The following is a 15,879-nucleotide window of genomic DNA, read 5'->3' on the forward strand; positions in this document are numbered from 1 at the left end:
ACTTGAAGCCAGAGATAAATGATTCTCTTTCAGGAATCAGAAAAGGCCACACTGCCAATTGGTTTTTTCTTTAACTCGTACAATGTCTGATGACATATTTAAAGCTTAGTACCATATGGTGATTTTGTTGTGTTTTCATATGTTGTATGCACAGATGGTTAGAAAATAAAATTACCCACCTCCCACTTCAGCGGGTCTTCTCAGCATCTTCTGGGCCAGAAGCAGGACCATTAAAGCCTCACACTTCCAAGTCCCCCTCACCGAGCTGGACATGGACTAATTTGTCTCAGCAGGACACTGCAGGGCACTACCTAAGTAGAGTTTCCTGCTTGGGCCTTTTTGCTTTTCACTGTGGAGAGGGAAGGAAATTTAGGCTATGTGTCTGGCAGCCACATGATCATAGTGCAGTTACCCACAAATATCAGGAAGCAAGAGGAGTTCTTAGTGAGTGAGCCGTAATATACGTTTCATCGCTTTTCACTTGAGCCCCCATCAACAAGTGTTTATGAAGTGCCCAGAGAGGGCATCACATGGCATTTCGTTTTCAAAATTTCAAATCTCCGTAGCATCTGGAAGTAGAGAGTAGATTTCCAGGGCTTATCCTCTCAGATATAATTTGCAAGGGAGAATATTGCTGGTTCAGTATTTTGATTGGAAACTGGCTGATTTATCTGCCTCCGCATTCCCAGAGGAAGGCTTCTGCTTTGGGCCTAGGTCCTGTCACTTGGATTCGTTACACTGAAGTATTCGCTCGATTTTGATCCCCAACCCATAATAACGATGGGTTATTAAACTTGCTAAACAAAATTAAATGTTGTGTTTCTCATTTCTTGGAAATAAAGTGTTGAATCTACTCCAGAGAAACCACAACACTCTCTGAAAATAGCAATTTTTTGAGAAGCAGTAACCATGGTTGCTCTCAATTAGAAACTGAATTGGTTTCAAGTATACAGTTTTGTTTTCTGATGAAAGGGAGAGAAAGCTGGTCATTCCTGGGGAATTGGTACTTCTCTCTCTTTGGGAAGGCAGACAACCAGCTGCCCCGACTTCCTTCCCTTCTATCTCTAAAGTCTTAATTCTACTTGATCTTCCTTCCTCATCTTAGAGGAAGAACTGTGGTACCTTTGCCTGTTCTTTTCTTCCTTCTTAAAAAGGTGTTTTTTAATTGTACATAAAATTCCATATTCTCCTCTTTAAAAAAGGAAAATACAATACAGATAAGGCTGTAGTCCCCTTTGACCACCGTCTCCTCCCCTGGGGCCCTTCGGCACAGTGACCCCTGTCATTTTCCAGTGTCCTTCCCTCTTGAGCTTGAGCTGTATACATAGTCACACATGGCAGTCCTATCCTGTATCCCTTCTCCTAGTCTGCTTGCCATCTATCTTGCCTGCCAACTCTGAGATGCCTGCAGCTCTGCCTGAAGGGAGGCAGGAGGTCCAGTCAGGGAAGAGCCATGGTCATCCAGAGGCTGGCCTTGCCCCAGCTTCCAGGCCTTGCTTCCTGTCCTTCTGGTCCGACCTGCCAAGGCTGTCATCCCTGTGTCTGCCCCTCATCAGTAGCTGGCCCAAACTCCTCTTTGATGTCTTGAATCATAGCAGATTTTGCAGTCCTGCTAGTGTTCCTGTGCTGGTCTTTGGCTAGTTTGCTGTCAGATCCATCCTCTGCTTTGCTTTGTATGGCAGAAGGGCAGACCCCTGCAGGCCACATTTCCCAAGCTCTGGTGTCAGCTGGCCTCTGACTAATTTTGGACAAGAAGAAATTCTGGCAAGATTGTAGGGTAGGAGGAAAGAAGAAACCAGGGGGTTTCTCTCTCTGCTCCTTCATTAATCCAGTTCATTAAATCTGCCTGTTTCAGCTTCTGCAGTTGGGCTCAGCCATTGGGCTCTGGTATCTCTGCTTCATCCCTTTGTTCTTTCAGTCTAGAGATGGGGACAGTGTCCTGCTCATCCTAATTTCTGGGTTGTTATGCTGTCGCCTTGGCTTCTCACTCAATTTAAAATACTTAAGCATGTGTTAGAAGAACAGCTGGAAATGATGGTTTTTCACACCTTGGAAGTTTATTTTGAGGACTTCCAAGTTATACCTGCCAGGAATTTTTCTTGATTCCCTTGTTGCTGAAAACACTCATCCAAGAAGAGGTTAATACCTAAGGAATCAGGAGGGTTCACGTGGCCTTAGAATGTAAATCCAGATGTCAAGTTTTTTGTTTTGTTTCGTTTTTTAGAATAAATTTTCTAGTTGGCATATGTGAGCTATAGGTTGAGTTAATTGTAGAGCTTTGGAAAGCTTAATCCAAGTTATGGTGGTAGAAAAGAATAGGAAGTTTAGAACCAAAAAGGAGAGTTTAGAGTTTCTCTAGTGAATCTTTTGGGTAGAGAATCTTGTTGATGGAGAAATCACAGGCAAGAAAGTGGGCCTTTTATATCTGGAATGGGGTGTTTGATTTGATGATGTACACGAGACCAAGAGGTGAAGGAGGCTGGCAAAGGCAGCACTGACATGGTATCTTTTATATAAATGTGCTGTAACAATTTGACCAGCAATAGAAATATAGAAATAGAAATAGAATCTACTGCCTGGGGGAAGGGGACAGGCTTTGGTATTTTGTAATCTTGTTGTAGGTCTTTACTTTGTTTCCTCTGGACCTTAGTGGGTCATCTTGCAGAAGGCTGAGTTCTGCCCTTGGTTACTGGGCGTCTGGGAAACCCAAGGTATGGAAGTAACTGGATTCTTTCCCGTTTCATAGAAACTTGGCTCACAGGAATGTTGATCCCAGTGGTCCAGCCCATGGTGGAAGGAACTAGCCTGACTTCCCACATTCTGTATTCTAGGGCAGATGTTTGTTTTTTTCTTAATTTTTGATAAGCCTATGAAATATTAACCTTTATGATTTTTCTAACACTATTTTCATAGATTGGGTAACATGTAAGCTAGGAACACCTTTTCATGTTATTTTCCACTGAAAACAAAAATAGAAGTGAATAAGTATATTACATCAATCCTGACTCATTTTTTTGACTGTCTCTGTGTTGACTTTATTTAAAAATATGGTTGGTAACCAAACAGAATGTTAATAGGCAGAAACATTGAACTGGTGCCATTTTGGCAGTTCCATCAAAGAAACCAAGTGGTAATTAAGTTTTCCCCTTTCCCATGGAACATAGTTACACAACAGTTGTATTATTCTGGCAGCAGGCAGCCCTGGGAGAATTAAAGCACAGCTGGAAGCTGTACTCTGGAATTGTCTATGGAAGTATACAGAACTTTCTAGTAATCAAGCATAAATCCCCAATATGGGATTTTCTTTTCTTTTCTTTTTTTTCTTTTCTTTCTTTCTTTTCTTTCTTTCTAAATTTCTTTCAGCTTTTGAAAACTAAAGAGAGAAAAATCTGTAAAGTTTAATAGTTAATACAAGGAAATGTTTTTCATCTATGGGTTAAGCTATACTCAAGAGAAGGCTGTATCCTTAAGGATATCAGGATTCTTGGTTACCAGGGTCTGAAACCCAGCTCAGACCAGTTTAAGCAAAAAACGAGGTTTTGTGTTTTTTGTTTTTTGGTTTTTGGGTTTTTTTTTTTGTCTTTTTGCCATTTCTTGGGCCACTCCTATGGCATATGGAGTTTCCCAGGCTAGGGGTCTAATCGGAGCTGTAGCCACCACCAGCCTACGCCAGAGCCACAGCAATGTGGGATCTGAGCCATGTCTGCAACCTACACCACAGCTCACGGCAATGAAGGATCCTTAACCCACTGAGCAAGGCCAGGGACCGAACCCGAACCTCATGGTTCCTAGTCGGATTCATTAACCACTGCGCCACGACGGGAACTCCATTTTGTGTGTTTTTAACCAATCCTGATGTAACTCACGGAATCAAAGGAGATGTTATAGAACCGGGGCCCACTGGGAACTGGGCCTGGGTCCTTGAAGCACATCAGTATCCCCAGTCTTCTGTCCACCTCCCATTTCTGCTTCTGTCCACACACTAGCCATGTTTTCTCAGACACTGCCACCAGGTATGCCTCTGTGGCCAGAGGGATCGGTTTTGTGCTTAGCCGTCTCACAGCAGGACTATAGGTAGTTGGATGAGAAGCGGATTCCTGGAAGAAGGGGAGGGTGCTGTTTGGAAAGAGGAAGCACTTTGGGTCAGCCCATTTAGCCAGTGGAATAGAGACTTCAGATGCTCTGAAAGGTCTGGCTGGATGGGGTTAAGTCTCAATAGCTTCCTAAAAATGCATGAGATAGATATTCCTGGTGAACTTTAGAATGTTTTTAAAAGACAGGTATATGTGCACACACATACAGACTTACATGTTTTGCACAGATGTCCATGATATGTTACATAAAAAATAAAGAGTCATAAAATAGTGTACAACAGGTTCCATTTCCATAAAAATATACCAGCCAGCTCTACATGCATACGTGTGTCTGTATAGTTGTGTTGAGTGAGGAGAAAGGCGTGGAAGGACGTGAAGACTGGTGTTGTTGTTACATTCAGGAGTCAAGAACAGGAGTCAGGGCCGGGGAAGAGGATCAGCTTTCCTTTATATATCATGTGTTGGGTAAACTCGTATTATGCTCATAATTTGAGAAACATACAGTAAAGGGGAAAAAAAAGAGGAGCCTGTGCAGACTGACCTCAGGAGTATGGATGGGAGAACTGAGAGCTTGGGGGTCATGTAATCTTAGACTGGATGTCCAGGGTGTCACAGACCCAGATTCCCAGGACTGGGAAGCATATCAGGATGGGGTAAACCAGTCTCTCCAGGAGCAGCAGCAAACTGGGAGATCCACAGCACTCTTGTTCACCAAGCCTGTATCCCTTCCAGAAAGCAGACCTGAGTGGACCAGACCCACCACCACCCCTGATGTGGCAAAACCTACTGGGCAGTGGCCTTGCCTAGGGCAGGCAGAGTCAGGGCCCTTTCTGCCCAGTGCACAGAGGGCTGCCTTCTGCTCCAGGGCTGCTCCTGGTCCAGTCAGCTGTGGTAACAGCTGGGCTACTTTCAAAGCACCTGATATGAGCCATTAATTATACAGGGAAGAAGAACTGCTGGGACTCTTTTATGGAAAAAAAGGCCAAGTAGCTGGATGGCCCTTTGAGCCTCATGGTCTGTTCTGTTTGGTTAAGAACTTGCAGTACCTGGCACCAACCTGCTACAGAGGCTCTTGTTGTAAGATACCCTCCCCCCTGCCCCCCCGCCAGGGATGTATGTAGATGAGGACATATGTGAGGTCAGGGTGTCTCCCTGCCTGTTGTCAGAGAGTCACCATAATGAATGTGGCCAAAGAAAACATGGACTGAGATCCTGACAAGGGAACTGGTGATAGGCGATGTTGTGAGGTGCTAAAGATCAAGCAGATGACAGCAGCTGTCCCTGCAGCCAGTCCTGCCATTTACTGAGTGCCTATACTGTGCTGGGTGCACCACACAGCACAACATGTAATTCTCAGCAGTTCATGAGGCTGCCTTCCATCGCGGTTGATAGTTGAGGTTCAGCGTGAGTGATGTGCCTCAGGTCTCACGGCCCACTTCCAGTAAAGGCAGGTTAGGGTTTTGGAGCCTCCCCTTCAAACCACTCAGCCTCCTGTGGAGTGAGCCTTTGTTGGTGTTTCCCACTCATTAACCAAAGGGCTTAGAGGGGCTCTGATTTTTTAGAGAGCGGTGTTTGTTCCTGAGGTGGAATTATTCCATCAGAACTAAAACCCAATTAAAAAATCATAGGAGTTTCCATTGTGGCGCAGGGAAAATGAATCCGACTAGGAGCCATGAGGTTATAGGTTCAATCCCTGGCCTCACTCAGTGGGTTAAGTATCCTGCATTGCCGTGAGCTGTGATGTAGGCCCCTAGCCCAGAAGCCGCCATATGCCACAGGTGTGGCCCTAAAAAGCCAAAAAAAAAAAAAAAAAAAATCATAATGTGCAGAATGGAAGGATGACTTTGAGGCAAGTAGCTTCTACCACTGGAAAGGCCATGCCCATTCTCTGACTGCTGCCTACTAAGAGGGGCTCTGGAGAAAACAGATCTGGAGGCTGGGGTTAGAGCCTGAGTCCAGTTTTGGACACTTTGAATTGTAGGTGCTTATGGATGGGTGGTAATAGTTTGCATTTCAGAGAGTCCTTGGGTGAGACAGAAAGATGGGGGGAAGGGGAGAGGATAAAAAACACACATAGAGGTAATATGATCCCAATTTTTAAAAAGTGGATGTAAATTTACTGAATTTAAGACTGGTGTATATGGCTATATGGTAGAATTATGGATGTTTGATTTTCTTCTGAATATTTTTCACTATATACCAACTTATATATAGTGAACATGTATTCAATAATCAAGGGAAAAGTTGTTTCCAAAAGGAAACAAAACCTGTTTCGTTAGTGGTAAATGTCCCATTGTGATATATGTGAGTGATGAGGTGGTACCAGCAAGTGCATCTGAGGATTCATCATGATCCAAGTAGATGTGTGTGAACAGAAGCTTAGATTCAGACAAACCCAGCCCATGGCAGCTGACAGACAGACAAAGGAGCTTGCTAGGACATAAGAAGGCCAGCTGGAAAGGGGTGTTTTCTAGAAATACTGAAACCTTCTCAGGCCATCCTCACCCACAGGGAGGCTTCAGAAATCTGGCTTTGGGAGAAGCTGTGTTTCTGGCATGGTGGTTGAGGTCAATATCAGAGAAGGGTAGGGGGGCTGAGTTTTCAACACAGGTATCCTTCCTTTTTTGTTTTTTGTTTTTTTGTTTTGTTTTGTTTTGTTTTTTGTTTTTTGCTTTTTAGGGCCACACCGAGGCACATAGGAGTTCCTGGGCTAGGGGTCAAATCGGAGCAACAAGTACTGGCCTGCACCACAGCCACAGCAACACTGGATCTCTGATCCACCGAGTGAGGCCAGGGATCGAACCTGAATCCTCATGGATGCTAGTCAGATTTGTTTCCGCTGCACCACAACAGGAATTCCCAGGTGTCCTTCCTGACAGTGAATAGAGAGCCTGGCCTTCTGAGGTTGTTTCTTGATGCCACAGCATGTGTTTTAAACTAGTGTCCCCATTCCCAGCATATAAGTTAGGTTGAGAGAACTTATTATTGAAGCTGCCAGCTGAGCTCTGACTAGTCATCCATTTGCAGAAATGAATGCCTTACTGGCCTATCCTGGCTTGAAGTCAGTGCTTCTGGTGTGACCCAGCTAGGCTGCATATTCTTTCTGAGCCATGGTTGCTTAGATGGTCAAATAAAGGGCTGAGGGGAGATGGGATTAAGATGGCGGAATAGAAGGACTGGAGCTCAACTTTGCTCCTAAAGACAACAAAATTTACAACCAAAAGCTGAGCAATCTTCAACCAAATGGACCAAAAACTTTCAAAAATATATCCTACTCCAGAAGACAAAGAGAAGGCCACATCAAGAGGTAGGAGGGAGCGATTATGTGATATAAGAAACCCCATACCTCCTGGATGGGAAGCCACACAGACTGGAAAGTAACTGTTTCACAGAGACTCACCTATAGGAGTGAGAGTTCTGAGCCCTACAACAAACTCCCACATGTGGGGATCTGGCACTGGGAGAAAGTACCCCTGGAGCATCTGGCATTGAAGGCCAGTGGAGCTTGTGTGCAGGAGCTCCACAGGACTGGGGGAAACAGAGAACCCATTCTTAAAAGGTACACACAGACTTTCAAGTGCACTGGGTCCCAGGGCAAAGCAAAGTCTCCATAGGAATCTGGGTCAAACCTGACTGCAGTTCTTGGTGGATCTTCTGGGAAAATGGGTGAATGTGGCTTGTTGTGGGAGAAGGACATTGGAAGCAATATTCAGCAGCTGCCTTTCTCTGGAGGTGACCATTTGGGGAAAATATGGCCCCACCCATCAGTGCTGAGAAGCTCCAGGGCAAACAACAGTCCAGGTGGGATCAGTAAACCCCCAGGCACACAACCACCTCTAATCCCATCCAGAGACAAAGCCCCACCCACCAGAGGGATAGGAATCAGCTCCACCTACCAGTGGGCAGGCACCAGTCCCTCCCATCGGGAAGCCTAGAGCAAGTCCCTGTACCAACTTCAGCCACAAGGGGGCAGACACCAGAAATAAGAGAGGCTACAACTCTATTATCTGTAAAGGGTCACCATACCAAAAACCTATAAAAAGGAAAAGACAGAGAACTATAACTCAGATGAGGGAGAAAGAAAAAACCCCAGAAAATCAGCTAAGTGGTGAGGAGATTCTCAGCCTCCAGGAAAAAGACTTTAGACTGTTGATGCTGAAGATGATACAAGACATTAGAAATAAACTGGAGGCAAAGATGGATAACTTACAGGAAACACTGAGCAAAGACATACAAGATATAAAACTTAAACAAGAAGAGATGCAAAATACAATAACCAAAATAAAAAATTCATTTGAAGCAGCCAGCAGCAGAATCCAGGAGGCAGAAGAACAAATAAGTGAGGTGGAGGACAGATTAGTGGAATTTAGGGATGCAGAACAGAAAAGAGAATAAAGAGAAAACATTGGGACAATGTTAAATGCACCAACATCCATATTATAGGGGTGCCAGAAGGAGAAGAGAGAGAGAAGGGGACAGAAAAAATATTCCAAGAGATAATATGTGAAAATTTCCCTAACATGGGAAGGAGCCACTCACTCAAATCCAGGATGCACAACGAGCACCATATAAAATAAACCCAAGGAGGAATACCTGGAGACACATATTAATCAAACTGACCAAAATTAAAGACAAAAAATATTGAAAGCAGCTAGGGAAAAGAAACACATAACACACAAGGGCACCCCAATAAGGTTATTGGCCAATTTTTCAGCAGAAACTCTGCAGGCCAGAAGGAAGTGGCATGATATACTTAACGTGATGAAAGGAAAAAGCCTCCAACCAAGATTCCTTTACCCAACAAGGCTCTCATTCAGATTCGAAGGAGAAATCAAAAGCTTCACAGATAAGCAAAAGCTAAGAGAATTCAGCAACATTAAACCAGCTTTACAACAAATACTAAAGGAACTTCTCTAGACAGAAAAGAAAAGGCCACAACCAGAAACAAAAATACCACAAATGGCAAGGCTCACCAGTAAAGGTATATGCACAGTAAAGATATGAAATCATCCATGCACAATTATGCCACCAAAATCAGAAATCTTTAGAAGAGGAGGATATAAATGCAGGGCACTGGAGATGCATTTGCAGTTAAGAGACCAACAACTTAAATCAATCTCATGTATATATATATATATATATACACCCTTATATCAAAACTTAAGAATAACTGCACACTAAAAATCTACAATTGATACACACACAAATAAGAAAAATCAACTCAAATACAACACTAAAGATAGTCATCAAACCACAAGAAGAAAGAGAAGAAGGAAAGAAAAAAGAGCAACAAAAACAAATCCAAAGCAATTAATAAAATGGCAATAAGAACATACATATCAATAATTACCTTAAGTGTTAATGGACTAAACGCCCCAACCAAAAGACATAGACTGGCTGAATGGGTACAAAAACAAGACCCATATATATGCTGTCTTCAAGAGGCCCACTTTACTTCTAGGAACACATACAAATCAAAAGTGAGAGGATGGAATAAAATATTCCATGCAAATGAGAATCAAAAGAAAGCTGGAGTAGCAATACTCATATCAGACAAAATAGACTTTAAAATGAAGAATGTTTTAAGGGACAAGGAAGGGCACTACATAATGATCAAAGGATCAATCCAAGAAGAAGATGTAACAACTTTAAATATCTACGCACCCAACATAGCTTCACCACAATGTATAAGGCAACTGCTAACGACCTTAAAAGGACAAATCGACAATAACACAATCATAGTGGGGGACTTTAACACCCCACTTACAGCACTGGACAGATCATCCAGACAGAAAATCAGTAAGGAAACACAGGTCCCAAATGAAGCATTAGACTAGATGTACTTAATAGATATTTATAGGCCATTCCATCCAAAAGCAGCAGAATAACATTCTTCTCAAGTGCACATGGAACATTCCCTAAGATTGATCACATCCTGGACTACAAATCAAGCCTCGGTAACTTTAAGAGAATTGAAATCATATCAAGCATCTTTTCTGACCACAATGCTGTATGACTGGAAATCAACAACAAGAAAAAAACTGCAAAAAGCACAAACACGTGGAGACTCAACAACATGCTACTAAACAACCAATGGATCACTGAAGACATCAAAGAGGAAATTTAAAAAAATACCTAGAACCAAATGACAACAAAGATACAACACTCCAAAACCTATGGGATGCAGCAAAAAACTGTTCTAAGAGGAAAGTTTATAGCAATGCAAGCCCATCTCAGGAAACAAGAAAAAGCGCAAATAAACAAGCTAACTTTACATCTCAAGCAGCTCGAGAGAGAAGAACAGACAAGACCTAAAGTTAGTAGAAGGAAAGAAATCATAAAGATCAGAGCAGAAATCAATGAAATAGAAATCAAGAAAACCACAGAAAAGATCAATGAAACAAAAAGCTGGTTCTTTGAAAAGATCAACAAAACTGATAAACCCTTAGCCAGACTTACCAAGAAAAAAAGAGAGAGGACTCAATTCAATAAAATTGAAATGAAAAAGGAGAAGTAACAACGAACATCACAAAAATACAAAGGATCATAAGAGACTACTATATGCAACTATATGCCAATAAAATGGAAAACCTAGAAGAAATGGACAAATTCTGAGAAAAGTACAATCTTCCAAGACTAAACCAAGATGAAATAGAAAAGATGAACAGACCAATCACAAGTACTGAAGTTGAAACTGTATTAAAAAACTTCCAACAAACAAAAATCCAGGACCAGATGGCTTCACGGGCAAATTCTATCAACATTTAGAGAAGAGCTAACACCTATCCTTCTGAAACTATTCGAGAAAATTGCAGAGGAAGAGATACTTCCAAACTCATTCTGTGAGGCCACCATCACCCTGATACCAAAGCCAGACAAAGATACCACAAAAAAAGAAAATTACAGGCCGATTTCACTGATGAACATAGATGCAAAATCCTCAACAAAATACTAGCAAACTGCATCCAACAATACATTAAAAGGATTGTACATCATGATCAAGTGGGATTTTTCCGAGGGATGCCAGGATTCTTCAATATCCGCAAATCAATCAGTGTCTGCAATCAATCAATATCTGCAAACAATCAATCACCACATTAACAAACTGAAGAATAAAAACCATATGATCCTCTCAATAGATGCAGAAAAAGCCTTTGACAAAACCCAACACCAATTTCTGATAACAACCCTTCAGAAAGTGGGCATAGAGGGAACCTACCTCAACATAATAAAGGCGATATATGACAAACCCACAGCTAGCATCATGGTGAAAAGCTGAAAGAATTCCTGCTAAGATCAGGAACAAGACAAGGATGTCCGCTCTCATCACTACTGTTCAACACAGTTTTGGAAGTCCTAGCCATGGCAATCAGAGAAGTAAAAGAAATAAAAGAAATCCAAACTGGAAAGGAAGAAGTAAAACTATCACTATTTGCAGATGACATGATACTATACCTAGAGAATCCTAAAGACTCTACCAGAAAACTATTAGAGCTCATCCATGAATTTGGCAAAGTCGCAGGATTCAAAATGAATACACAGAAATCAAGGGCATTTCTATATACTAACAATGAAAGATCAGAAATTAGGGAAGCAATCCTGTTTACCATCACATCCAAAAGAATAAAATACTTACGAATAAACCTACCTAAAGAGACAAAAGACCTGTACTCTGAAAACTGTAAGACACTGATGAAAGAAATCAAAGATGACACAAATAGATGGAAAGACATACCATGCTCATGGATTGGAAGAGTCAATATTATTGAAATTACTATACTACCCAAGGCAATCTACAGATTCAATACAATCCCTATCAAATTACCAAGGACATTTTTACAGAACTCGAAGAAAATATTTTAAAGTTTCTTTGGAAGCACAAAACACCCAGAATAGCCAAAGACATCCTGAAAAAGAAAAATGGAGCTAGAGGAATCAGGCTCCCTGACTTAAGACTATACTACAAAGCAACAGTCATCAAAACTGTATGATACTGGCACAAAGACAGAAATGTAGATCAGTGGAACAGGATAGGAAGCCCAGAATTAAACCCATGCACCTACAGCCAACTAATCTATGAAAAAAGAGGCAAGAATATACAATGGAGAAAAGACAGTATGCTCAATAAGTGGTGCTGGAAAAACTGGACAGCCACAAGTAAAAGAATGAAATCAGAACACTCCCTAACACCATACACAAAAAGAAACTCAAAATGGATTAAAGACCTGGATATAAGACCAGATACTATAAAACTTAGAGGAAAACATAAGCCAAACACTCTCCAACATAAACGACAGCAACATCTTCTCAGATCCGTCTCTTAATGACAGTGAAAACAAAAATAAACAAATGAGACTTAAACTTAAAAGTTTCTGCACAGCAAAGGAAACCCTAAACAAAATGAAAAGACAGCCCACAGAATGGGAGAAAATCTTTGCAAATGAATCGACTGACAAGGGCTTAATCTTCAAAATTTATAAACACCTTCTGCAGCTGCATACCAAAAAAAACAAACACCCCCATCAAAAAATGAGCAGAAGGATTTCCCGTCGTGGTGCAGTGGTTAACGAATCTGACTAGGAACCATGAGGTTGCGCGTTCGATCCCTGGCCATGCTCAGTGGGTTAAGGATCCAGCATTGCCGTGAGCTGTGGTGTAGGTTGCAGATGCGGCTCGGATCCTGCGTTGCTGTTGCTCTGGTGTAGACTGGTGGCTGCAGCTCCGATTAGACCCCTAGCCTGGGAACCTCCATATGCCGCGGGAGTGGCCCAAGAAATGGCAAAAAGAAAAAAAAAAGAGCATAAGCTCTATACAGACAATTCTCCAAAGAAGACATACAGATGGCCAAAAAACACATGAAAAGATGCTCAACATCACTCATTATTAGAAAAATGCAAATCAAAACCACCTTATACCAGCCAGAACGGCCATCATCAAAACGTCTACCAACAATAAGTGCTGGAGAGGGTGTGGAGTAAAAGGAACCCCATTACACTGTTGGTGGGACTGTAAATTGGTGCAACCACTGTGGAAAACAGTATGGAGATTCCTCAGAAAACTAAAAAGAGAACTACTATTTGATCCAGCAGTCCCACTGCTGGGCATCTATCCAGAGAAAACCATGACTGGCAAAGACACATGTACTCCGATGTTCATTGCAGCACTATTTTTAATAGCCAAGACATGGAAACAACCTAAATGTCCATCGACAGAGGAGTAGATCAAGAAGATGTGGTACATATACACAATGGAATGTTACTCAGCCATTAAAAGGAACGAAATACCGGCATTTTTAGCAACATGGATGGATCTAGAAATGATCATGCTAAGTCAAGTCATACAGACAATGGACACCAACATCAAATGCTTTCACTGACATGTGGAATCTAAGAAAAGGACACAATGAACTTCTTTGCAGAACAGATACTGACTCATAGACTTTGAAAAACTTAACGGTTTCCAAAGGAGATAGTTTGGGAGGTAGGGGGATGTGCTGGGGATGTGGGATGGAAATCCTATAAAACTGGATTGTGATGATCATTGTACAACAACAAATGTAATAAATTCATTGAATAATAAATAAATAAATAAAGGGTTAAGGGCAGAGGATCTATCTCAGACTTCTTGAGCTCTAAGATCCTAGGCTGCCCTGTTCTTTGGGAAATGGAAATGTCTCATAGGAAGTGATTCAGATTGGCTTATTGTATCCTTGAAAGGTGACTAGCGTGACTGAAGAGGTCAATTTAATTTTAGAGTTCCCACTATGGCATAGTGGGTTAAGGATCCAGCATTTCCACAGCTGTGGCATAGGCTGCTGCTGCAGCTCAGATTCAGTCCTATAGGCCTGGGAACTTCCATGTGCCACAGGTGCAGCCAAAAAAAAATTTTTTTTTTGATTTAATATAATGAATTTAAGTTTAAATTTCTATAACCACAGGCGGCTAGTGGCTAGCTACCCTATAGGACACCACAGCTTCTTAACTGCAAAATACTAACATGGGGTGAGCACTCTGAATGCCTTTGTACATTTTTATATAGGCCTATTTCTGAAATTGAAAGAAACTTTTTTAAAATTTCAGAACAAAAAACAGTTCGGGTTCATTACAGACAATACAGACAAGAAGAAAGTACAAAGTAGTCACGAAAACACCTACTCAGAGATAACTGCTCTTGGCACCTTCTAAATTCTCTCCTGTGCTTACGTTGTAGGTAGCCAGCTGGCTTTCGCAAGCATAGTTTGAAATCATCCAGGAAGGGATAGAATGCGTGCTCATTGCCCAGAAGAGAAGACTGATAAACACTTTAGCAATCTGCCATGGCTGATGTTTTTTTTTCTGGGTGCCAGGTCATCAATCCCATGGGATGGGATGCCTTTGGTTTGCCTGCCGAAAATGCTGCAATTGAGAGGAATCTACATCCGGAAAGTTGGACGCAAAGGTATGTGTTCACAAACATTTGCATACAGAACCCTTAAACAATTTCTTAACCTGTGCCTGGATATAGAAAGCAAAGCGTGCAAAGCTCTGCAGTCTTCCCAGCAACAAACAGGATTGCCTGTATTGGTGTTTGCCTTTTTTATGCAGACTTTAATAACTATAGTTATTCCCTCTTTTACAGATAAATAAACTGAGGCACAGAGAGGTTGAGTAATTTATTCAAGGTGATTAGCTAACAAGAAGGAAAGGCAGGATCTGTACCTATGTGGCCCGATTCAGGGGCTGTCTTCTTCATGGCTATGCTCTAGTGAAGGAGCAGACAAATTCTTTCTGTAAAGAGCCAGATGGTTAATGTTCTCAGCTCTGTGAGCCATATGGTCTGTCACAACTACTCAATTCTGCCACTGTATCATGACAGCAACCATGAACAATATATAAACAAATGGATGTGGCTATTCCAATAAAACTTTATTTACAAAATCAGCCAGGACCAAATTTGGTCCATGGAATTTGCCAAACCCTGGCCTAGCTTACGTCAACTTTATGCCATATCTGACCCGTTTTATTTGAATTATCACTTCCTCCTTTTTCCATCAATCCCTTTCATCTGCAGTTAACCTTAATTGGAAAAGTAGAAACTAGGGATTAGGAAGAAAAAAGAGATGCGGAAGGTGCAGTAGATATTTCTTTTTACAATGTATCCTTGGGCAAGATAAAGCAAAGGGAGGTGAAAGACACTGAGGAGAGAGTAGAACTGCCTGCCCTTTATACCTCTGAGGGGTGGGTGAGGAAGGGCTTTGTGAAAGGGCTGAGTGTGAGCCCAGAACGTTTGGCTGCATTCTGGTATAAGGTCCGCAAGGCTTTATCAGGAGAGAGAGGGCAGGGCACTGCTGCTCCGAAGATACATGGAAGCCTGAGGCATAGGTGGGACTTGGGGCGGGGCGGCGGGGGGGGGGGGGGGGGGGGGGGGGTCTGTTCCCCTCGGAGAAAGCCACACCCAGAATAGACTGGCCATATGTTTCCTCGGTGAATATCTAAGTTCCTCTTGTTTTGGGATGATGAAGTTGAAAAATTAACAAAATTTGCCGAAAAAATTACAATTTAGAATTTGGATATGGCTCAAACTATGGTCAAGAAGATGAGACCTGTAGAAATTTAATAAATGTCATCCTTTCCTCCTCCTTTTTCCTTCCAATTGCAAATACTCATAAGGAAGAATTACTTTATAAATAACAAAGCATCAAAATGAACACACAAATGACTCTCCAAACCCTCTTCGTTGTTTCTTAGATAAGAATAACTAAGATTAAAGATTACTGTCTTAGTTAGCTGCTGTAACAAAAATATAG

General features: G+C 41.9%; 1 protein-coding gene across 5 annotated transcripts in view; it reads left to right on the plus strand.

Annotated features, from left to right (window-relative positions):
- LARS2 (leucyl-tRNA synthetase 2, mitochondrial) overlaps nt 1-15,879 on the plus strand; it is a 167,539-nt gene that overhangs the window by 18,021 nt on the left and 133,639 nt on the right. For all 5 annotated transcript variants that reach the window (XR_014822944.1, XR_014822943.1, XR_014822945.1 and 2 more), the window contains exon 4: nt 14,440-14,531. Coding sequence is in view for 2 of the 5 variants with exons in the window: in XM_084988037.1 (XP_084844163.1) it covers nt 14,440-14,531 (92 nt within the window). In the remaining 3 variants the exon portion in view is untranslated. The remainder of the gene's footprint in view (nt 1-14,439; nt 14,532-15,879) is intronic.

The sequence above is a fragment of the Sus scrofa genome, chromosome 13 (genome assembly GCF_054392235.1).
Source record: "Sus scrofa isolate SSC_HxYL_T2T_F1_AM1 chromosome 13, Sscrofa_HxYL_maternal_Yorkshire_Landrace_v2.0, whole genome shotgun sequence".
Taxonomy (NCBI): Eukaryota; Metazoa; Chordata; class Mammalia; order Artiodactyla; family Suidae; genus Sus; species Sus scrofa.